Source organism: Brienomyrus brachyistius, chromosome 15 (assembly GCF_023856365.1).
Source record: "Brienomyrus brachyistius isolate T26 chromosome 15, BBRACH_0.4, whole genome shotgun sequence".
Lineage (NCBI taxonomy): Eukaryota > Metazoa > Chordata > Actinopteri > Osteoglossiformes > Mormyridae > Brienomyrus > Brienomyrus brachyistius.
In genome coordinates this window covers 8,453,696-8,479,843 of record NC_064547.1, presented here as the reverse complement: position 1 = coordinate 8,479,843, position 26,148 = coordinate 8,453,696, and the positions used below count along the sequence as shown (strand labels likewise).

Genomic DNA, 26,148 nt, shown 5'->3' with positions numbered 1-26,148 from the left:
ACATGGTGGGGTGAAGTAAGGGAAGGTCAGGATGGTGGGGAAACATGATGAGAGATCAGCTTGTAGCACTGTGAGGGCTGTAGATTCCTACAAGGTACTAGAAGCAAAAACACCAGGATGAACCGATTCGTTAAGGCAGTTTTTCCCAACCCAGTTTTCTCCCTCCCAGCTCCCAGCCAATCAGGAATCCGAATACCTCAGACAGGTGCGCTGGGAGCTGAGAGGAAGCAAAATCATGGACTGTCCGGGGTTCCCCGAGGACTGGGTTGGGAAACACTGTATTAAGGCATTGGTGATAAAGAAAGATATACTTCTATAAGCAACTGCAAAAAGCTGGAACACAAGAGCCACTCCACAAATCAAGTGATATTTCTATTTGTTTTGACCCTCCCAATAAGTTACTGATGGTTATATGCTACATTTAGAGATTAATAGTCATTGTTGACAAACCACAGCACACAACAATGAAATGTGTTCTGCATTTAACCCATATGTGACTATGTGACATAGCAGGGGGCAGCTAATTCAGTGCCTGGGGAGCGGTGCTTGGGGGCGGTACCTTGCTCAGGTGGTGCCTTGCTGGTCAGAGATTCGAACCTTTCAATTATGAGTGCGTGTCCCTAAACATCAAGCCACCACTGCCCACAAAAGAATACCGCATTATTGCTCAGATAAAAAGAAAGGAAAAGTAAAGCATTGCTGATTTTCTTCCCCAGCATAGCTGTACATAAATACCTCTGTATGCTTTGTGATAAAATACTTTAATAAGAGCACTTTTCATTGTTATAGTAAATTAGATAATCATTTAATATGTTTACTTATTGTTTACTAGTGCAGCACACAATACAGGAAAACAAATAGCAAAGAACAACATTAGATGTGAGGAAGGAAAAAAAGGATAAAAAGGAAACACACACACTCACGCACACACACACACACTCACGCACACACACACACACACACAAACACATGTCACTTCTATGGTAAAAATGCTAACGCTAACTATGACAACCTTAACCCCCACCCTGCCCTAACCATAACCATAAGTAACCAAGCAAAATTCAAGAGTTTTTGTATTTGTATTTTTTTATAGCACTGACACTGAAAAAATCAGTCACTGATTTTTATAGAATAGAGATTTCTATAAGGGGAAACCGGTCCTCATAAAGGAAAAAAAAAAAACGGATTTTTATCACATTGTGGGGATATTGTGTCCCCATAAGGATAAGTAGACCCGCTCACACACACACACAGACACAGACAAAACAAATCTAATAATAAAAGTACCTTTAATTACTGCCCAAGCCAAATGTTTAGTCCTTCTGCTAGCCTTCACTAGCAGTTCTGTTGCATTTCCTGAGGCTTAATCCACTCACATAGGTAATCATTTCTAAGAAGTATGCATCCTACTGCAGCCTATTCTAGAAGTTGCTCCAGGCAACAAAAGCTTTTGTGTCTTGGTGTTCAGTTTTATTATAGCATATTCAATGTCAGTAGTACAAGCTCTATTCTTATCTTGGAGATTTCAGATTATCATCATTCCATTGTAGAAAATGAAAAATGTTCATGCTGTATAAATCCATTTGTTCATCCATCCATCAATCCATTTTCCAACCGCCATTTGTCCATCATTATAAGATGTCTCTTTGGCAGATTTGGGTTGATTACGTAAAAAAATGTATATATTTCTTATTCTTTTTGCTGTCATTGGCTACATACCCAGTCCAGGAGTATGTCCTAATTTTTTAAGATGAAATATTCCAACAATGAGCAAAACATCCATGGTTAGTAATCGATACTGACAACCAGCAGACAGGCATGTTGTTAGTGAAATGCAATAAACTCATACTAGTGACAGAAGAGTTATCTGCTTTTAGGAAATTGCCATAATTGCTTCAGCAACTGTGAAAATGGGACAGTTATAATGAAAACCTCAGATTGACAGGCAGACAGACAGACAGACAGACAGATAGGAAAACTGAGGCCCTGCACACGCCCAGAACTTTGGCTTTATTTCCACCCCAGGCTCTGTGTATCAACTTTGCATGGTCTCCTGCATTCGTGAGGGTTTCCTCTAGTATCTAAGCATGATCCATACCTATATTTTAGGTGAATTGGTGTCTTTAAATTACCAGGCATTGAATTTCTTAATATGTCTTGTGATCTGAAAAGAAAATGTGATAAATGCTTAGGAGTCTAGCTTGGCTACTTCTTTAATAAACTAATTTTTAAATATCTAATAGATCAAATGGAGATGAAATATGTATCTTAAAAAATTTAAAGTAATGAAGCGCATGTTTTAGTGGAAACAAGATGTGGAATCAAGGCAAGACAAAGTGTCAGGATCAGTGCATGTCTGGCCCTGTCATACCTGTCTTTTCAGCATTTGGCCAGCAGGTGCCGCTGGCCATCCTGTTCCCTCTTCTTTCTTCTAGCCCCTCATTACCTAGTGTGTTTCCCTATGCTGCAGTGTGACTTAATGGGTTAAGTAATCAGCTATCATCCAGACTTCCTTTTGTTGGCCAGCCCCAAATAATTGTTCTTTTCTTTGTTTAACATTTGTTATTTTCTGTTCTCTTGGTTTATTATGCGTATGTATTCCTGCCACAGTCCCTTGTGTTTGCTCCCTGCTCCCTGGTTGTACTGTATTATGCTCAGTTGTCCTTCTTTTAGTTTCCTTAGTGTTTGAACCTGTTGTATCCATTAATTGACCTCACCTGCTCCTCATTGTCCCTGGTTCTTTATAGTCCACACCTGCCCTTTGTTAGTCTTTCTTATTAGTGTATTTAAATGTCTGCCTTTGTTTTATTCTTCAGTCATTCGTTATAGCTGTTATTTCGTGTTTCTAGCTGTGATTGATTCCCAGACTAGCTCCCAGTTTTGCTCTGTTCCCTACTGTGTTGCTTTCTAGTTAATTTTAGTCAGTTCTTGTTTTCCTGTTTTGTTATTGCCCCTCGTGGTACCTTTCTTTTCTGGTTCCCTCCTTTGTGTTCTTTTTGAGTTTATTAAAGTCTTCTGTTTGCTGTGAGTCACTCTGTGGTCTTGTGCCTTTTTCCTTTGCCATGCCCCCACGAAGAGAGCATTTATTATTATTATTATTATTATTATTATTTAGGTTCCTTTCTCTGATGTCCTTCAAGCTTATAAATAATCCTTCATTCTGAATTTCATTCACTGTTATGAACTGGCACCCCACCCAGGGTGGACCCTGCCTTATGGACATGGACTGGATAAGCAGTTCTGTAAAATGGATGTATCTAATGTATTTAATCTAATTGATGATAATCATCAGCTACCCCTCCCATCCACATTAAATTAATTTTTGTTAAACTGTTTTGGTATCCTGTCTTGATGCATGTACCCATTAAGCATTTGGACCTTACTGATGCGCATGGTTTTCAGTTACATACTGGAATACCCACTGCCAGTTTTGATCAGTATTATACATTTTTCATAAAACCTGACATTTTGATGTATTAAATCTTTTTTCCCACTGAAATATTGTGATGGTTACACAATCAACTCAACCCTCATCTTATATGAATCTGTGGGCTAACCAAATCAGAATTGCACTGTACTTGGGATATGTAAAGAATAAAACATTGAATCCATGAATCACCACCTTATCTTTGTGAAGAGGTTTGTGTGTCTCCATGATCCTAGGAGCTATTTTGTTAGGGGTAATTGTCCCTGGTATGGTCTCCCATGGCAAATTGTTCGTTGGTGGTGGGCCAGACAGAAGTGCGATTCAAATGACCCCCTTGAAGTAAAATATCAAGGATCAAGTAATCTCGTCTGGACTGGGGAGACCGGGGCCCTGCCCTAGAACCAGGACTGGGGGGAACTCACATGGGAGCACTTGATGTTCAGGCCATCCACCCATGGGGTTTGGCCGGGTAAAGCAAAAAAGAATTATATGGATCTCGCCTACTGTGTGCCCACCACCTGCAGGGGTCCAGTGGGCAAAAGTTGAAAGAAGGGGCCTTAGCAAACCAATTCTCAGTTTTAGAAACATGAAACCTAACCTCTCTGGTGGGAAAGAAGCCTGACCTAGTGTAGGAGATGATGAGCTACCATCTAGATATACTCGGGCTCTCCTTAATGTACAACATGGGCTTTGGAACCAATCTCCCGTTGAGGGGCTAGACTCTATTCCACTCTGCAGCTGTCCTAGGTGAGAGGCGCTGGGCAGGTGTGGGTCTGCTCATAGCCACTTGATTCAGTGCCACCGAGCATCATTTCAAAGGATTTCACCTTCTTGAAGACCTTGGGTGGAGTGCTGGAAGGCGCAACCTCTGGGAACTCCATTGTTCCACTGGGGGACTTTGACACTTGTGAGCAATCCAGTGCAGTCCAGTCCATCCAGTTCCTTTCACAAGTAATACAGAAACACCAATATACATGGTTTGTGAACTTGAAAATAGCATAGAACTCTGTCTCTCAGGAGGTCCTGTGCAGGGTGATTTGAGATATAGGGTGCTGGACCCACTGTTCGAGGCCATTAGGTTCCTTTATAACTGGAGTGAGGATTTGGTTTGCATTGCCAGCAAGCAGTAAGCTAAACTTATTCCCACTGATGTTGGACTCCACTAGAGCTGCCCTTTGTCACCGATTCTGCTCATCATTTTTGTGGACTTTCTAGGCGCAGTCAAAGGGTAGAGGGCATCCACTTTAGTGACCTCAGTGTCACATTTATGCTTTTTGTGGATGACGTGAACCTGTTGGGTTTGTAGAGTTGTGACCTTGGTTGTGCTGTGGGGCATTTTCAAGAGGAGTGTGAAGTAGCCAGGATGAAGATCAGCACTTCTAAATCTGAAGCTATAGCTCTCAACGTAAAAAGAGTGGGTTTCCCCCTCTAGGTTGGGGATGAGTTGCTGGCTCAAATAAAGAGTTTAAGTATCTTGTAGTCTTGTTTACGTGTGAAGGAAGGATGGAGTCAGAGATTAACAGGTGTATTGGGGCAGTGTCAGCAGTTATGCAGTCTATCATGATGTAGAGAGAGCAGAGTTGGCGGGCGAAGCTTTCGATTTACCGGCCAATCTATGTGCCTGCCACCACCTTTAGTCACAAGCTCTGGATATTACCACACGACCCTGACTCACACACCATATAGAAGTAGCTGAGAACGATAGGAGCAGCATATAAAATCATTCAACCCAGAATAAGTGAAGCAACCCCAACCCCCCCCCCCCCCCCCCCCCCCGGCCCCCACACCCAAAACAGCTGTGCGGAATTTTCAGTAGTCGGAAAGAAACAATGGTGGTTAAACCTTTCCACTGTTTGTCTATGCATGGTGTGACCAGTACATTAAGACATTGATGCCTCTCCTTTGTCAAGGGTATATGCAATAAGATCTGTGAAGATGCTTTAACACACACACAAATATCTGCTGAGAGTTCTAAAAATGTTAAAGGCTTAACATAATCAAGACTGGGAAAGCAGGCGGATCATGAAATCTAATTAAATAGAAGGTGGATTTTATATGCAAGAAGAGAAAAAATAATTTGGTTTTATGGAAGAGAGACATCATGTGGATTTTTATTGAATTGCAATAAGTGCAAAATCCCTATAATTGTCTTTTTCCATTAGGGTGGATTTCGTATTAAATATTATATTTCTTTTAAATTTCTGCAACTGAAAGTAGTATTGTATTAGTGCATGAGAGATTATAAATGTTAAAATTTTATTCAGTTCACTAGACTGATATTCTGTATTGTTAGGCTTGTTATAAAAGCACTTTATCATTTTTCTGAGTCTAAACCCAGCATCCCTCTGAATCGGCATGTTTATTCATTCATCCATTTACTGAAACCATTTGTCCTATTCAGGCTTGTGGGGGGTCTGAAACCTATTCCGGAGGCTACGGGCGCAAGGCAGGGAACGACCCCGGATGGGGCGCCAACCCACTCTCACACACACACACCTGCAGGCAATTTGGCAACTCCACTTAGCCTCAGCATGTCTTTGGACTGTGGGGGGAAACAGGAGTACCCGGAGGAAACCCCATGACAACACAGGCAGAACATCAAACTCCACATGTTTGGAACCCTGCCAAAGAATCCAGGTCTCAGAGGTGTAAGGTGACAGTGCTAACCACTGCATCACCATGCCAACACTGCATCTTTTTTACTGATTCTGTAAAATTTTTGGACAGTGATTACTATATGAGCACCCCCTGCTGGCCAAACATTAATGAAAAAACTCTATAAATGAATAGTACACTGTAACAAATATGGTGGTGTAGCAAGTAGCAGTCTTGCCTCTCCAGTTTTAGAGGTTGAGATCCCGTCCCTGCATATTCTTCTCTTGTTCTGTGAATTTCCTCAAGAGCAGGTAAGTGTGATTGTGTTCCTGAAGTGCCCAAAGTGTGTACGCCCTGTGAGGGACTTCCATCCATGGATCGACATGTTACACAAAATCTAGTAAAGAATATTTACTTACAGGGCTAGACTGGCCATCAAGCATATCAGCAATGTAACACTTACTGTGGACGAACCCCTGGTAAAATTTATCATGGGGCCATGGGGGACCCCAAAGTCCAGGCCTGAATTTTAATTCCAGTCCAACCCTCATTTCCATGTAAAACAAATTTTTGACTTTGTCTTATTCATCTGTAACTGCAGTGTAACGGCATGTTTGCTGACTTTGAAAAGAAAATGCCTCATTTTTATTCTGGGATTTGCTGTTGTTGCAGCCACATCCATCGTGGTAGCGTACCAGCTGGCTGCAGCTCATCGCCGTCATTATGAAGCAATCCCCATAATCCTGGTTATCAATGGGTCTGTAATACTATCTTGAAATGTTTTGAACATTTTTTTTTGAGCGATAAGACTCAGACCCAAGGAAAGAGAGCCGGTTAAGTCAGAAGAATATGTAAGAAATTCCAAGAGCTTAAAAAAAGAACCATAAGTTCTCTGCACATAACAGTAGTTAAAAAAGTGAAAGTTAAAAGAAAAAAAAACTCGGAAGATACCACCAATTAAATCTTTTAAAGCTTACTTTACCTGGTCTTTTACATTTTTTTTGCAGAATTTATTTCTTTTGCAGTCATCCAATGACAAGAATGACAGAAATTTTGGCTCAAACTCAACCCTGCTGTGCTTAGTCTTCCAGAACGATCTGGGTCTTGCCATTCCGCTGCTTGCCCTGTTCAGATAGACAGCTCTCATGAATGGTAACTAGATTCTGCTGCCACTAAGCTCATAGTCACACTGGAATAATACCCAGGCCCAGACCTGAACACTGATATTCGCGATTGAAACATGTCATCACTCAGAACCGATTCATTAGCCAGGTTAGTTACTCAAGGATCTCCACATTATTACATGTGTATATCACCTGATTTTTAAACAATCGATAAACATATAATCACACTTGAACTAGAACGTTGTAACATAACCTGGATTGGAAATGTGATGGAGCTAATGGCTTCACGTAGGGCACACACACACGCACACACACACACACACACACACATGTAGGCGTGTGTGAGTGGGTATACTTATCCTTATGGGGACACAATGTCCCCATAATGTGATAAATATCTTTTTTTTTCCCTTTTGGGGACTGGTTTCCTGGTCCCCATAAGGGAAAACTCTATTTTATAAAAATCGGTGACTGCTATGAAAAAGTTAAAAACTCTTGTATTTTGCTTGGTTATGGTTAGGGCAGGGTGGGGGTTAAGGTTGTCATAGTTAGCGTTAGCATTTTTACCATAGAAGTGAATGAGCGGGCCCCATAAGGATAGGTATACCCTACACACACACACACACACATGCATTTGTATTCATATCCTTGTAGGGACTCCACATTTTTTTCTATGGGCATAACCCTAACTCTAACTACGGTATGACAACCTTAACCCCCCTACCCAGCCATAACCTTAACCATAAGTAACCAAATAAAATGCTAAACTTTTTATTTTTAGTTTTTTTTTCATTTTTAGTTTTTTGATTGCATTCATAGATTTCTATGAAAATTTGTTTCCCCTTGAGGGGACTGAAAAAGATGTCCCCACAATGTCAAAATAATAGGTTTTTATCACATTGTGGGGTTTGGTCCCCACAATGTAATATAAACATAATAGACACACACACACACACACACACACTTAAGCATATGCAAACACAATGCTTGGCTGACTAATTTTAAGCATGAGAGTCCATTGTGCCTGTCACTCTTAGTGCACCATGAGCTATGCCACACATGTGGGGACACCGGCACTTGACCCAGGCATTTAGCAGAACTGTGTCCCTAATAATCAACTTCTAGGAACAAGCTTGAACAATAACACTGCAGCCCTCAATCTTTAAATGAGAATGGGATTGATAGCACAGTCCAAAGAAAATATTGCAGCAAAAGGTAAGATTTGTTGAAGGCTATTCAACGACTCATTCCAGGTTTATTGTGTTTTATGGTATTTCATATTTTCCGTCTAGCGCAAGGCAAATTCTCAGATGCAAATTGTAGTTCACTTAAAGTATATGTTGTTCCTCATTTTTCAAAAACCCGGTTACACAAAATAACTGAAGTTATAAGTAAATGTACGCAGGTGTTCTATCTTCCACTGCTTTTGAATTTATTATTCTGTGTTACAGAATGTTAGCGTTCTAGGTGAAGTGCTTAATCTGAGGTATTACAGTGTAAATAGTAAAAAACAAAACAAAAAAGCAGCCATAACGTGTATGTAGGCATACAGCACTTACCGATTGAGCAATTATTATTTCTCCTTTTTTCTCTTTCCTATCTATGCATTGAAGATCGAAAAATATAAATGTTTCCTCCTTAGAGACAGTTGTGTGTTCAGGGTCACCAGACAGAAAGACACAGACCCTGGCGGCCTGGTGCCTCCTACAGCGAGGTTTTATCTCATTTCATGGTTTCGGTAATGATTCAATAAGAAATGAGCTGTTAAAAAAGACCACGAATGGTGTTGCTGACTAAATAAATGTGTTTGGGAGAGGGATTCGCACAAAGATATTTATAGCACATAATTTGTCCCTGGAGAGTAAAATGAAAAATGTTAGCACACTGCTGTTCTGTCATACTGTGTAAGGATAAGAGCTAACAGGAATATATCAACGTCTTAAAATAACTAAAGGCAAATCAAATAGTGTTTTGAGTAGGAACTAAAAAGCCATTTAGGGCTGGGAGGACCTGTTAGGCTGTTACCATTCGGGGAAGTCGCACACAACAATAATAGTGTCCCTCGTCTTAATCGGTCTTGACCTGCTAACCCACGCAATACTCAGTAACCTTCACCAGGTCTCATGGAACAGATGCCTGCGTTACACTTTCTATTTTCAGATGGTTGCTACATAGTCAGAAACATTGACAGAGCACTGCAGACCATCAGCACTTTACACTCAGGGCCATAACTCTTTCATCACTTGCAATATTAACTCTAAATTCAGGGTCACTGTAAGTGAATTGTACAGATACATACAAATAGGGCACAGTTTACTCTTACTGGTTGTATGGTTATTTGGCTCAGATTTTTCTTCTAATCATGACACCTAAGCCACAACACTAGAATACATGTATGCACACAACCATGAAATAAACAGTAATAAAATGTATTATTCATTTATCCATGGTCACGTACTTCTTAACCGCTTAAACAACTGAGCACTAGCAGAACATGAAAACACTGCACAGAATGGAATACATTTAACACTGGACTACAAATGGCCACCAGCATAATGCATAAACGGGTTTTCCTGGCACCAATTCAAGTTTCTCACCTGGAGAATAATGCCTGAACAAATTTCTGCATTTTAGAATGAATTGATGTTTTAATTATCAATCTTTAAAGTCTTAAAAGATTGCAGGAAATGAAGTTGTGCTGATTGTTGTGCAGCTTCCAAGCAGCAGGAGACTGATGTCTGGTATCACGAGGCTGTTATTTCAATAAGCAAACAGTGGCTGCATTTCATCTGTTCACCATGTGCTTGCTCTTTCAAGTGCTGTCCTCTCCGTCTCAGATCTGCTTTTATCTGCCTCTGCCTGTCATCTCCCTGTTTTTCTCTGTCTTGCTGAGACGCAGGTGAGGAGATGAGAACTCCCACTGTGTATGCTATGTGAAATGCTCTGTATAATTGGTATAAAACAGAAATTTATTTTAATTATTATATCCAAACATTAAAAACATAAAATAATTTTGAAAATGTAACTCTACTTTGAATAATAAAATTGTCTCAGTTTTCTAGCCAAAAGTGATTAATTTTTTTTACACTTTTGATTATCACTTAAAAGTTGTCACGGTTCGTGCCATGGTTGGGATGGCAGAAACACACCGACGCTCACACATGGAAACAGAAATCCAGCAATATTTTACCTACTCTCAGAACCTAGAACTCAGTGATGTAGGACATGCTGTAGAACAAGCTCTAAGGGAAGCAGGGATTGGGACACAGGGAAAAAAGAAGCAAAGAGTATTAAATTCCCTTCCGGGCACTCAGGAATGATTCCCACCATCTTACCTGCTCTTGTGTCTGTGTCTCACAGCATCTGGCACCATTAAACTTATTAGGTTTCAGGTGATAAATGATAATACAAAGATTTTGAATGAGACAGCATGTGTCTCATAGGGTAAGTGAATAAAAGCCTTAAAAGATCTCATATGAAATTCCAATCAAGGTATACAGTAAAAATAACTCCCACACATATACCCTGGTAACTGTATTGGCACTGTTATCCCCAATTTCCCACTAATATACACCATTGCTGATTAAGTCCCGTATCCTGTAAACTCCAGTGTCTCATACATAGTTATTTTCTAGTCCACAATTTCTCTGGTTGGAATGAGACGTCTTTTCTCCTCTCTCCTGTTTTTTTTTTCCGACACAATCGGTTAAGTGGTAATGGGTCATCCTAAGTGTTTGACCTTTTCTGAACATATCACACGTTTCATACTCCCAGTTTGGTACTCCCAGTTACACAGAGACAGAGGTCCTTGGAGTGACATCAAGCTCAAGGTAGAAGCTACACAAACTAGTGATTCTCCTTAGTTGTTTAAGCGTGATGAATAAAAAAAATGATACAGTTCCTCAGGAATTAATGTCACTCGCATATCATACACGTTTGACATTTATACAATACGACATGTATCATTCTGTGAAAGAAGTATTACAAGAGGTTATTGCTTTACACATTTATCTTCCTGAACATCAGCATTTTAGTTAATGTTACGTTACATAGATATAAATAAGCGGTCTACCCATGGCTTGGCTGTGTTTGTAAATAGCTGAGGAAGACTTAGAAGAATTACTCATTCTTTTATAACCACATCTGTATCCATGGGCATGCTTAGATTCCAAGGATTTTAAGTATTTTTTTCACTACAATGCCTTGTTTTCTTTCATAGAGCTGTCCACAGGCATTACATTCGAAATGTGCTGGTTGTCTCAGCAGAACAGCACAGTGGTTCCTGCTGTTCCTTACATTTAATTACTGCATTTTCTATCGCAATCCATGAGGGAGTCCGAGGGAGGCAGCGCGACTGTGTTACAAATGAAGTCTGTGTGAGAATGCGGAGTGCTGCAAATGATTTAACTCAATCACAATCCGGAATTCATCTCTTAAAAAACACTAGTCATTGTGTGTCCTACCCCACTTTATAAAGCTGAAATGTATCCATTCATATAAAACTTCATATAATTTTTAAACTGAGTTAATAGAAAACAAAAAACTTTAAATTCCTGTCAAATATACCAGTGATATTTATATAGGTGACAGGTTTTCCTCTCACGTATTACCTGGCTGTAATCTGCATAACGAAATGTAAACCTAATATTTGAAAAATAGTCTCTGACACGACATGTGATTAACTTCTGCCGTTTCCTCTTCCAGCATGACTTCCACATAGCAACAAATCTACGACCACAGGCCTTTAACAGAACATTGCAGTTAATATATAACTATAATACCAGTCAGGGTGAATCCCGCTGTACAGGGATGTGTGTGTCTGACAGTTTCTTTAGGTGGTCTTGTTATGGAATAACTCTAAGGCTGCGATCACGTTGCTTGTGTTTGCTGTTTCCACAGTAAAAAGATGAATATATGTTTCTTATCAGGCCTATAAATGGACTCTGAATTACTTATATAGTTATATTTACTAGTAAAATAACAGTAAATTTAAAATGTTAGTTGAAACCCAAATGATAAATTTTGTTGTATTACCATTTAGCGATATTTTTGTTTATATGTTATATTTTGGAAGTACTTTGTATTGAGACATTTAAAAATGTATGTATACATTAATATGATGACAGTGCATCACAAACAAACTGCTGCGCATCTGAGCGTTACTATTTTCAGTGCTAAATATTAGTACATTTATGTGCCACTGTGTTTGCCATTCATGGGAAGCATCTCATCCACTGACATTTTGTTGACATTGTGTGTGTGCTTGGCCTCGTTGCCATGACGCTGACAGCATCATTAGTGGCACATTCGAACAAATTAGGGAAGAAGTTATCATTTACATGGACATGAAATGTCAGGATACTCATCACTAACACCGTGTAAAACCTGAAAGGCTACTAGTCAAAGCAGCAATAAAAAAATTAAATGCTGTTGGTGCCAAAAGTACCTCTCAGTAAATTAAATTTAGTACAGTGTAGATGTAGTGTGCAGTGTAGAAAATTAAACAACATAGGTTTGTCATAATATAAATATGAAAGTAAGTGCTAGAATTGATTTGTTTTGTGAAACATAAGTTTTTGACCTGTAATTACTCAGTCTATTTAAAAGCTAATTAAAAAGTAACTGCAGAGTTTAAGACAGAAATAAATGAGAAAGATTATATCTCTTTAAAAGTTAAAATGCTTAAGTTCCAATAGTTAATCCATATACATGTTTTACTTTTATGTGCAATATATTTTGAACAAAAATATTAAAAAACCATTAATATTTGACAACTGAAATATTTCGGCATATTACATTTTTATTACTGCCAGTTTCTCTAAAACCTGTCAATCTGATTTACACAATTAGCTAACATTTTCTATGCTTTAATAATCCTCATGCATTTAACACATGACACTTTGAACAAAGTAGCAGTTTGCTCAGTAGCACCAACCCAATTCACACTTAGCGATTACATACATGTTAATATTAAAAAATGATTATGTTGTGCTGACAGATGTATCTTTCACGGTGTGTTCAATAGAACCATCTGTTCATGACTGCTTATATTGCTGCCAAAACACAATGCTGCTCCTTGTCCACACTGTATGATTCAGTATTTACTCAAAGGTGTTGACTTTGAACCTGCCCTAAGAGCCTCCTGCAGTTATTCACCAATGCACAGTTGACTGATTATCTTACTGCTGTCTTCCAAAAGAAAGAGAACATATACTGAGACTGGCAGATGCTTCAGATTGGTATCACATGAATGTTAATGGTGTGCGCCAATGAAATAACATCATAAATGCACCACAGTTTCACAATTTCAAAGAACCTGAGCAAGATTTTTCCAAGAAATAACAAGACATGCACCAAAGGTACAGTTACTGAGTTTGTGTTTATTACTTTACCATTTTTAAGTACTCTAGTATATGCAAAAACGATATGCCATTCGGGCATTCTTTACTTACTGTCTGTTTGCATGGAAAGACATTGGTACTGATTTTAATGGGTTTAATGTTGCAGATGTGTTTCATGTTATGCCGCCAGTTTGTCATCCAATTTCTCAAATAAAGTATAATGAAATGTTGTTTTCGTACTGTAAATTTGCTTTGATGGGAAATTAACAGATTAATCAACGAGAAGACAAATTAGTGAATATGAGATTAGTTAATTAGATAATGAAGTTTAAAGAAAGGTTTGACAATATTACTACAATGCTTTAATGGACAAGTTAAGTTAAATATTTATCTGTGAATAAAAAGCATATTGATTATACTATATTGAACATGTCAATAATGTCTTTGGTCAGAAACTGATTTTAAAAAGTTTAGACTTTGCATGGACCAATGAATAGTCAGAAACTGATTAATCCTCTGGAGTTGATTGGATCAATCTGCCTGTTGGATGGAGTTGCATGGGCCAAAAAATATGGGCCAGCTTATTCTAGTCCATGGTGGCTTATACACATCCTTTCAATGAAACATATGAAGGAAAGCATATACTTGACATAATTAAATTCAGAGGCAACCTCCAAATATGACAAATCAGAATTTACCCACTTTATAGGTCTTGACATCAGATTTCCATTTCTTTTTTGCCTTTTCGGTAAAAGTTCAATTCTTTTGTCTCTTGAGTCTGATTGACGCTGATATAGTGCTCATGTGCTTGTACCAGTGAGTACATGTGCACAAGATTCTGTATGTGATTTATATCTGCTGGTTTGCTGGCGTAAGTTCAGTTGTTCAGTTGTCTGTAGTAGTACTTTATAGGCTTTGTGTCAGTGTTTTGGATTGAGAGCTGCCGATTAAAGGATATGCTTCAGCCAACAATTTGAGTGTCTGCACTGTTGTTTTTGCTGTCTGCAGGATTTGTGGACATGTCTTTCAGCTGTACAGTCTGACTTATTGTTATAAGCAATATAATATTGTATAAGTGCTGTTATTTATTTGGGTAGTATGTGTATATTTTGTCAGAAAAAGACAATTTTTTTATAGAATGTAAGCAAATGAACACAATAAGTTCCTTATTCTCTAAGAAGGTATTGATATCTTGCTGAATAGCTAGATGAACATCACTTTGGTTCCAAAATCTCTCCTCAGGACCACCGCAGCCATTTCATGCATTCAATAAATTTCACCACCAGCTTACTTAATTAACTTAATTAAAGAACTAGATTCAAACATGGTATGCTAGCGGCTGACTCAACAAACATATGGGTGAAATGTTACAAAAAATACTGAGGTTAATTTCAGTTTTGAAATGACAAAGCTATATCACTTTGAGAGACATGCGATAATTCTACAATATAACACAACAACTGTAGCCAAAGCACTAGTAGGAAGCTTCCATCCATCCATCCATCCATTTTCCAAACCACTTATCCTACTGGGTCGCGGAGAGTAGGAAGCTTCATTTCAGTACAAACGTACGTGTAGTGAAACAGCAGGAGGTTGCAAATAGATCTGGTTTTAGTGACAGTCAAATGTGATGGCAAACACCTTCTGTGACACACACACACACACACACACACACACACAATGTAGGGTATACCTATCCTTATGGGGACCCCTCATTCACTTCTATCGGAAAAATGCTAACGCTAACTATGACAACCTTAACCCCCACCCTGCACTAACCATAACCATAAGTAACCAAGCAAAATATAAGAGTTTTTGCATTTTTAGTTTTTTTCATAGCAATCACCGATTTTTTATATATAAAAAAGAAAACTGATATTTATCACGTTGTGGGGACATTGTGTCCCCATAAGGATAGGTATACCCGCTCGTACACAGACACACACACACACATGTACACAGCTTTGAAAAAAGAACGTGAAGTTGCCCGGTGTATCCCGCTACTGCAGTTGGGTCACATGTGCCTTTTTTAAGAAAGGCTGCCTTTGTTGACCTAAAGCTAGGCGCCCTATTCTGAGTACGCAAATAGTCCAGCACCTGCTGTCTCAATATGGCTGCCATCAGGAGAGAATTTCACTTTTCCGGATCAGTCCGGCATTCTGAAGGGATCAAGTTATTTTTCGACGTGTTTTTGTTGAAACGTGCAGCATCTCATAGTTAAGCCATCCCGTGTAATTCCTTGAATATAAGATAAGGTGATGAACTTTATTATTCCCATAAAGTGAATTTTTGGATATATTTAATGTCAAGATTTTTTTTCCTTTAGGTCAACAAGTAGTACAATGTTATAATATATAATAATATAATAATAAATTCAATATTTCAACAATTTAATAGCTGTAATTACATGATAAATGACATGACAGATTGGAAATTTGTAAGTATTCAACAGTAAAAAAAAATCTTACAAATATGTTATTACCTTGGTGATTTGTAATAACAACCTTGATTCTGTGTAAGGATGTCATGGTATGGAAAGCACAAGGAGCAACAGTAAGCGTCCATATTATATATTATTTAATCCCCTGTCAGAAACTAGAAAATAAAAGTCATATTTTAAATTAGAAATATCATCTGCAGTGAACTAGGTATAGCTTTATTGACACAATATGACAGGTACAACTGCAAAATAAACGCAGATATGCACACACTTCCCTCTGTTCTGCCTTTATTCTGTAGGTGTCGTCTATGTTAGGTTAGGTTAACTAGCGTCTCTAAATTGCCCATTGTGTGTGCCATGCAATGACCCGATGTCCTGCCCAGGATGTACCCCTGCCAAGTGCCCTAATGTTGCTTCAGGCCCCCTTGTGACCCCGTGATAGATAACTGCTTGGAGGAGGGTATACTGTAGATATGCACATAATTTGTAGACAATTATTTTTAAATATTTAACCCTAATGCTCTTATTATAAGTGTATTCAACGTCAAACTTTTTTATTAATATTTTTTTTACAAAAATACTTCTCCATAATTTTCATATTTTAAAACTTGAAGTTACGGCACCTTGAAAAAGCTATTACAAGTTTCCGTATACAAACTGTCCCACACATAATTAATATGCATGGAAAAAATGGAAAATGTGGTATTGCATAAATATTAAAATCCTTTGTTGCTGCAAACCTAAATTAATTATGAATCAGAATTATGTCTTGACAATAAACAAAAACTTCCGATCTGAAGTTCCTTGATCTGGAGTATTTAGAATAAGTCAGGGATTAAATTGAAGAGCAGATCTTGGCAGCACATTCAGTACATCTGAAACTGAGAGTACTTCTCTGTTTTTTTATTACGAAATAAAAAAAAAAACATTAAAAAATAAAAGCGGTAGCGCATCATGTCAATGCTATAGCCACGCAAAGACAAACCAGGTTTGATATGCTCTTTTGAAACCAGGGCCAAATTTGAAAGGGTTACGCTGCTCAATGGCTGACGTGCAAGAACTGACAAAACAAAGAAATATCTAAAAATGCTAATGAGTCATTAGCATCCTCATCGTTCCACACGATTAAAAGGTTTGACAAGAATAATACTGGGGAGAAAATATTGCACTACTCATTTAACAACATAATGAGAAATATGCTGCTTGCAGCCTTAGCTTATAAGGAATAAATAAACAATGAATGGTTCTGGATAAAACCACAATTCAGGAAGATAATGAAGAGGGGAATAGAATAGCAGCACTGTATTCATCTCTGTGGTTGAATTGGGTACTTAATGCATGTCCCATCTCACCCCCCATGAGAGATACAGACACACATGGATTTCCCAATGGTTTTTCATTACATTTGAGCAACAGCATGTGAAATAATAAAATTCTCATTAGTCTAATACACCATTAGAGAACAATTATATTTGCTTTGTTAATGGTGATAAGTCAAACACTAAGGTTTTGGCAGTAAGTCAAGAACTATAGTAAATGTCTGGAAAAAAAGATACAGAACCAGGTGAAAAATTGAAATCATAAGTAAAATTTTACAGAACACAAAAATCATTTATGAAATGTAATTCCTGGTAATGAAAAGTTACACACGGTAAATGCATGAACTATATCAAGGTTATCAGCTAAAGTGTTTAAAATTCCAAAAGCATTTGAAATAGGTCGCTGAATGCTCCTTGCAAAACATTTGCACTACGCATTTGTCTACTTATGTGTACTTATATCCTTCAGGTTCTTGCACATTGTTACAATCAACAGAATAATGCAGTAAGTGAACTGTATATTTTAAACAACTTTTACATATAGAGTGAAATAATACCTTTCAATGTTTGCAGTTTTAAATTCAACATTTAATTTAAGCTTCTTGACTGAAAAGCAGTATGATATTAAAAGTTCAGGCAACCCACATAAGCTTGCATACATAACTGGTTTTGACTGTACTGTTTATTAATTTAACAAGAGCAGTAATGGCCTTTGATATGCAATTATGTCCTTTACCGTCTGTGATGTCATTAGTAGTACAATATCATGCAAAATTAGGCATGTAATCTTCTGCTAAATGAGAGAGGTAAGTTGAGGCCATGTAGTTAATGAACACAGGGATGCTAATGAGACACAGTGGACATAGTAATGAATTTAGGCACCAACAGAGATGGAACTTTTCTTTGCAAAATATAAGCTGAAGGGCACCATTACAAACCTTATATTATATTTTAATAAAACATCATGGAAGGAAGTGTATGGGATGAAACAGGAACCATATGGGATGAAACAGGAACTGTATGGGATGAAACAGGAATTGTATATAATGAAACAGGAAAGGATAGGATGAAACAGGCAAACTTACTGTAGTCCTCTTCCTATGTTGAGTATCATTCGTACCCAGGATCCATTTCCCCATTCTCCATTAATATACATATCTGAGATTAATTTTATTGTTTTACTGGTATACTGTCATATGACCCCCCAACCTGCACCGCACCCCATAAAAATTGGATTAGGAAGAAAATTAGAAATATAAAATTTTAGAAGTTAGTGTAATACGATAATGTTGCAATATGAGAGATGATGGCAGGTTCACTAAAAAGGTAGAAAATAGTTTTTTATATAATAAGGTTAACTCGTGTATTAGAAGGCGCTGAGAAATAGCAGATGCTGTTCAGCAGTCCGCCTCAACCATCAAGGTCAATCACTAATGAGAAGTTACCGCCATAGCAACCATGTTAGCATGGCTTTGTGCATCTGTGTGGCAGACACCACACAATTTGTTTTAATGAGTGACGTTAACACCGTAACATATGATGTCGGAGGAGTAGGAAAGTTGATGAGAAAAAAATATAGAAAAAGCAGAAGGTAGGAGACTTTGGATTCATCCCATTCAGAGTTTCGTGGTATGTGCATCAGGGAGGGAGCAGAGCAGAGAGTGTCTAGGGTTAGGATTGTAAAGGTTGATCCATCTTTCTTTGAGTACGAGGAGCAGAAAGCAGTGGAGTGCAGAACAGGCTGATATGAAGCCTGCCTTCTTGACAGCTGGTTGGCAGTTCCAGAGCCCATTTTGATGAAGCAAGAAGAGAGGGTAGGGGATTGGGATTTGGATGGATCAGTTTACCATCGCAGTAGAAACAAGGGGGTTCGATCGACATCAGTGACTCTACTGCCTTCTGGAACAGGAATAACAGATTAGAACAGCCGGCCTATGGATGAAGGGGAAAAAACGTGTCAAGCGCAGCTCTATGGCTAATTAGGCTGCTGAGGTTTTGTACTATAGTTTGCTTTGGCGGGACAATCTCAGAATATTTCTCTTACAGTATATGCTTGATCAGCCCTCCCTCCCTTGGGGCGGATAGGTGACAAGGTTACTACTACACATGTGAGCAACAGATACATTGTTAGAATTTTTTTTTTCACTGCTGAGCAGAAAAAACCCAAAACACTGCTGTTGATGTGAATTAATGCTGAATTGCACAGCTGAGATACCATAAAAAGCCAAGTATAAATTATCTCGCTGGTAAAACATTGCCCAAAATGCCATCACCTCTTATCAAACCACCATTTGGCCCCTAAATGAGGGCCTTAACCCCGAGTTGCTCTGGAGGCGCTGGACAAATGACCTGATATATGGCCTATATATGTTCACTGTAGTTGCAGACTAATATAAAATAATCCTGAATTGTTATGATTTAAATGCTGTTGAATTAACAGGTATACTTAACACATTTTATGTGCAAATTCTATCCTGACATGATATAAATCAATAACACATAAAATGTGCAACATGATGACCCCATAAAGTAGTTTGATTGAAAGGCATTTTTGTATTCTCTAGCTTAGAGTTCAAAGCAAAACATGGTTTATTTATACTCCTTATTTACCATACGTGATGATGACCTTGAAACCCTTTGCCTAAAACTAATTGCTGAGATTTTGCAAGGGATCTATGTTGTCCCAGTCTAAGTGCTGTCAGCTAATTATCATTCCACTACCACTGCCACTTTGGAATATAAATATTAAATAACAAACGAGCAGCCCGAAAATTTGGGACCAATTAGGAAGGCTTGACGCATGCTAGGCTTGTGATCTGAAGACTGTTCCTCCATCGTTCATCTTCTGTCACCTCCTTTAACGGAATTTTGTCATGCAAAGTAGGAGCCGTGTGATTCCTTTCTTTTCAGAGGGACCGTGACGGCAGGGTGCCAAGATCGCAGCGTGAGTACACAGATAACCGAGCATCTCTCCCTCAGGTCTTTTCAGCCATCCTCTCAGACGACTCCTGTGAGTGGGCAGAGCACTAAAGTCTCCCGGAGAATGTTCCTGTGGGCAGGGAGCAAAGGAGCCCAGGGACCAGACCAAGTAAGAAGGTAGAGAGCAACTTTAAGATAAAATAAGCCCAATTTAATTACCGAAAAATTGCCGTCCTGTAGATTTGAATGTTGTTGACCGACTAGCTCATTACACTGTAATTTTTAAGAAAAGGCATTTATTATTTTTCCATTTCAGACTGCTGAATGTATATATGCATTATATCAAACGTATTGCATGCAAATGTAAAAATACTGTTTATACTGTAAGTACAGCAAACATACACACAACACAATTGCGAATGAAAGAGATAAGTTGTGAAATGTAGTCATATGAAATTAGCGTCACTTAAAATTAATTACTCAATTACCTCTAGGATTTCACAAAACTAAAAAAAATCTATTTTGTGTTTCATGCATCAGGACAATTTACCATAAAATCTGGGAGTACGACACTCTGGACAAGAAGAAAACTGTGACTGCTCTTAAGGCTGGAGAGGACAGGGCTATTTTCTTAGGCCTCGTTATGATTCTCTGCTCCATTGTGATCTATTTCATTCTGGGCATTACAATAGTGCGCTCCTATTCAGACAGGTACTGTGACTGATACTGTATCATTGTGTGCATGTATGTGTCTACTGTTACAGTTCTTCCTCTTGGCAATGTTCTGTCTACAAAATATATAAGCAGAAATCCACCACTACACAAATACACCATATTTTTTTCTCCTCGATTATGTTCAGTGTGTGGACAGAGGAATCCAGCTGCTGTGTGATCAATTCTACTATCATAGGAGAGATCAACTGTACTTACAGCTGTGGCTCAGACTGCCGGAAAACGTCCAAGTATCCCTGCCTGCAAGTGTTTGTCAGTCTGAATGCATCTGGGAAGACTGTGCGTTTGTTGCTCAACGAGGAGATGCACATTATGAACCCAGATGTAAGTCCGGAGAAGTATGCAATACCTTTTCATATTCAAGGTGCAAAAGGCACTTATCGAGTACTGTCCGATTCATGATCAGTATCACTACTTTTAATTCAATTGCTTTAAGTACACAAATGGAAAATTTATACTCAAATCCTATTTCAATATTCACAGTAATGTAAAATGAACACCTTGCAACTCTGTATTGAATAAGCCATTACAACATGGGTAGGTGTATGGAAAACACTGACAAATATTTTTGAATACTAGTTTTGTCAAAACTAGTATTCAAAAAGTTAGGAAATTGCCAGTTATTTGCACCAAAATTGCCTCTCTTAATAGAAAATTGCCAACTGATTATGAGAAGTGTTATAGTAATACAAACTATATAAACTGTATGCGTACACTTAAAAAAAAAATTAATTACAGATCAGTCATTTTGAATTATTGTCAACATAAAACCTCGAATACATTTTTCTGTTACAGTGTTTCTATGTGCCAAAATGTCAAAAGGATCTTGTGACAATGCATACAGTAATTATAAACATCATTGGGCACCTACGATTGCATCCTCAGTTCCGCTGCTATCACGACCCAGCCGAACATCAGGACAGCGTCCTACTAACGCAGCTGTACAGCCGTACTGCAGTTTTACAGTCCCTCTTTTGGCCCACGATTATTTTCTTTGGAGGTACCATCATCATTGCATTGGTGAAGCTTACGCAATATCTGTCCATACTCTGTGAAAAGATCAACAAAATTAAAGGCTGAAATGGCTACAGAAGTTGCATCAGAAGCTGTAGAAGATGAGCTGTAAACTTTGAAAAGTTTTAGGCTGGTTATTTTGAAAAACTGAATAAATAGATTTTTATTTAAATGCTTATTTTTATGCATTTTCTATGGCAATCAAAGATGAAGAAGAGCAGACCTGTTTTATATTTAAAATCCTCTTTATGATGTATATCTAGCAAAATCACATGGGTGCTGTATGAAGAACAAAAGCTATGTGACCTGCCCTTGTAAGTGACAGTAATTTATTTATGTTTGGCACACAGATTTATTCAAGGAGGAACGATATGAACTTCAAAGCAAAGTATGTCAAACTTTTTCCATGCAACCTGTAGTTAGGAAAAGGATAAGAATCATTTTCTATTGTGTACTTTGAAAAGAACCTTTGTATTACCTCAAGGACTGGAAATGATTAATTCCAGGCATATATTATGGTTTAATATAAACTGTAATAATGCATTTAAGTTGGTCTAAAATATTGAGATACAGTGTTATAACACAATGTAGCCAAATGCGTTTTGGGTACATTTGCAGTTACAATATATAGTGTGAGGAGCCTGAATTCTTGTGCGTTCCTTCGACTACTTAATTGTGATATTCTTTTGTATGACAATTCACAGATATGCTATCTATATTTTTGGCAAATAGAAATTCAAGATTTTCAGTGTTAATTTCATACGTTTGATTTAAACATCACACATCTCCTCCTCATGAATAAACAATCGACCACTGCAGGTATTGCAATGTACATGTAGTTTTGGTTGTGCTTTAGGACCTAATTACTTAACTTCAGCACAGGTTTTGATTCCCTCTTTTGTTACGAATAACTGTTATTGCTTATTATTAATTTATGGTTACATGTAGGCAGATAAAAAAAGGTCATAGTTACAGCTGGTGCTTAAATTCAAGTTATCGCTATGATTGTAAAGATGGCTAACTACTATTTTCTGAAATGTAGCAATTTGCAATGTTTCCATATGTTTTAACACCCAATGGGCACATAAATGACATTAAGTTGCAGTCAGTTGTGGTAAATCTGAAACCATGAATCAGTTCTCTGGTTGTCTACGTTTCCACCACTGAGTCCTGCAGATGGGCTTTGATAATGGCTGCCTTTAAACTTTTCTGGTTTTAAAAATAGTTTAACAAAGCATGAATGTAGAACAGGGTACAGAAATGAATGTGATTTTTAAATGGATGGTGATTTCCAAAGAATTTGTGATTGATTACAAACGTTGTATTAATGCATCTTGGCAAAATGATGTAATCAGTGTAAATTCCATTTTCATTCCAGTTTGTATGCTATGGTATTATATACGAACCACATTCTCTCAACCTAAATTACAGTGAATAGCTTGTCTGTAAGCTAAGATTTATGTACTTTTATACTTTTGTGTAAGATACAATTTATATGAGGTGAATAATAAATATGTTTCTAAGAAAATGTTGGCAGTGTTTTTTTATAAGGTTCACAGCAAGTGTCACGATCGCCGGTTAACGTGTGCGGCGAACAGGTAGGCAGACGAAGAGGAAACAGGCAAGGCAGGCAGGATACGGGGAAAACGGGGATTTATTGCGATAACGGGGTGCAGGAAACATCTGACGCAGACTAACATCAATGACAGACCAGGAACCAGGGCAAGACGCGGACTGAAATACACAAGACGGAGCAAAATAACTAGACAGAGCTGGGTACGATCAGGGAAGCACACGTGGATAATCAGGGGGGCGTGGCACACACGAGGATCGTACGAGATGGGCGTGACAGCAAGCATATATTAATAAAATAAAATACATTAGTTTCAATATATTCTGTAATGCATTTTTCATTAAAAATAACAAATAGCTCATTTAGACAAAGCCAGATGATAAAGATCTACAACTAATGATCCTTTGGTGGACCATGGAAAGTCATTTTAAATAAATCACATCAAATATGGTCTTGCTTTTTTTACCTTCACAAAGTATGCTTGATTTTATTATTCCAGAAATGGATTTTGAGCATAAACCTCTGGAATGGTCTACAAGTTCATTAACAAAAAACACAGGTGTATACAGAGATGGAGATCTGTCAGGGCTGGCCCTGGGGATTTAGGCAGATTAAGCTGAGGAAAATTATACTGTGATATTTATCGTAATCGTTTTATCGCCTTGCCCAACTTGTGTGTCTAATTAAGATTTATTAAAACCTTTCCAGCAACTCAATTTGTTGTTATATAATTTGCACAATTATGCCACTGCCTGTTTTTGGGCCTCTGAAACGTTCTAGCCATGTGAACAGCCTCCTTTAGCTTAGGTTAAACATAGCAGTCAGGTTTTCCTTTCCCAAGTAAGAAGTCACATTTGTAGGCTATCAAAGCGCACAGTTGAATTCTGACTTGCACAGTCCACAACATTTTTGTTTCTGGGCAAACTTAAATGTTAGGCCACAATTATTCTAAATGGTTGTTGTAGTTTTTCTTAACCAAACATCTGCAATCTCATGCAAACGTTTTGAGCTGTCCATGGCCTCTAACCATGAAAAATAACTGGATATTTTATTATCATTTAGCAAAACATAAATAAATTCTTGTAGATGCGCTGGCAATTCTAGACCTATGTAGGGGGGCTTGAGGCCCCATATTCTTTGTCAGCCTGCCTGAAAATGTATACTCAGTTCTTGAAAAAAAAAAATAGGAGATGACAGCAACATTTTCATTTTCACTAAATTTCTCAATTTATTTCTCAGCCTGGAAGCAGCCTGACTTGCAGTGTAGCCTTCTGCCAGCAGAACCTGGATTAAACCAGGATTTAAAAATGCAGATTTAAAAAAAATATAGAGTGGTGTCTTAATTTTTTTCCTAAGCTGTACTTATATTTACTTACAAAGGCTTTCTGAGGTTGCTGAGCCCCCTAGGGGTCAAATCAAAGAATTGCCCCACATAAAGGATTTCGATGTATGCAGCCTTGTCAGACACAAAATAAGACATGCTTCTTTCGGCCATTAAATAATGGCCCAGTTTTCAGTAAACTGCATACCGCTGACCTTAACGCGTTGGATGATTCTTTTAATACTCTCCTCCCAAACATTTTGCACGTTGAAAGGGAACTCCTAAAAATGCATAAACAATATGTCCAGTCGCAAAATTAATTGTGTCTCTGCCTTTCCACTGATAACTTTTCACTCTGTATCTTTAGCAAATCCGTACAGTACCATTTTAATGCCAAAATATGGTTGTGCCTGGTGCAAACCTTTAGCATGCTTTGCTGCATCAGTACCAGTAAATGGGTATCATATTGGATCAGACGCCCTTGGACAGAGAACTGACTGGCCAAAACTAAAAATACTTTCTAGGGTACAATCAACCAGATGACAGAAGATATCACACACACACACACACACAACCCAGTCGTGTCCTATCTTTTTGGAGATCGCTCATTCATTTCTATGGGAAAAATGCTAATGCTAACTATGACAACCTTAAGCCATAACCATAAGTAAGTATAAGTTTTTTTCATTGCTGTCACATATTTTTAATAAAATAGTTTTCCCAAGGTATTCATCACATTGTGGGAACATTTGGTCCCCACAAGGTAAGGTATACCTGGACACACACATACACACATGCACACACAATCTTTCTGACCTGTTTATTGTCAGCCTTCCCAGCCTAGGCAGGGAGTCAACCTTGTACCCCCAGAGGTTTTGCTTTCACCTATATCAAATTATGCAGCTGTGTTCCCCATCCTCCTCTCCTCCCTTGTCTTCTGGCTTTTACTCATTTACATGTGTTACATGGGATTCATTTACGATGTTAGGAAAGGTGCCGTATAAAAATAGATCGGAATTTACTTATCGTTCTATATTTGTACATTAAACAACCTGGTAACACTTTACTTAAGACCATGTTTTTAGTTATTTATAAACACATTCATAATGTGTTATAATGCATTCATAAAGTATTAAAAACATTGCTATAAATATTTATCAAAAGGAATAACACATTATAGCCATGGGTATTATGCATAATGAATGCTTTATGAAGCTCTCATGTATAATGGACTATAGGTATCTGTAGTGCATTATAGATGAGAGCTTCATAAGGCAGCCATAATGCATAATAAACATGGCTTATGTGTTATGTCTTTTTATAAATATTTATAGCCATGTTTA

At 38.0% G+C, this 26,148-nt stretch overlaps 1 protein-coding gene across 1 annotated transcript; it reads left to right on the top strand.

The window, feature by feature from the left end:
• Positions 1-8,198: 8,198 nt before the first annotated feature.
• Positions 8,199-23,368, top strand: LOC125708433 (calcium-activated potassium channel subunit beta-2-like). The gene is made up of 5 exons (XM_048975957.1): positions 8,199-8,361; positions 20,226-20,342; positions 20,706-20,876; positions 21,026-21,221; positions 21,693-23,368. Exons 2-5 carry the CDS (start codon positions 20,290-20,292, stop codon positions 21,975-21,977), a joined length of 705 nt encoding a protein of 234 aa, XP_048831914.1. The 5' UTR covers positions 8,199-8,361; positions 20,226-20,289; the 3' UTR covers positions 21,978-23,368.
• Positions 23,369-26,148: the final 2,780 nt, after the last annotated feature.

Excerpts from the sequence above, each read along its gene's own strand:
- LOC125708433 (XM_048975957.1), top strand. The coding sequence starts at position 20,290 with ATGTTCCTGTGGGCAGGGAGCAAAGGAGCCCAGGGACCAGACCAAGTA. Across the intron at positions 20,343-20,705 it reads GGACCAGACCAAGTAAGAAG|GACAATTTACCATAAAATCT; the intron begins GTAGAGAGCAAC and ends TTCATGCATCAG. Across the intron at positions 21,222-21,692 it reads TGCACATTATGAACCCAGAT|TGTTTCTATGTGCCAAAATG; the intron begins GTAAGTCCGGAG and ends TTTCTGTTACAG.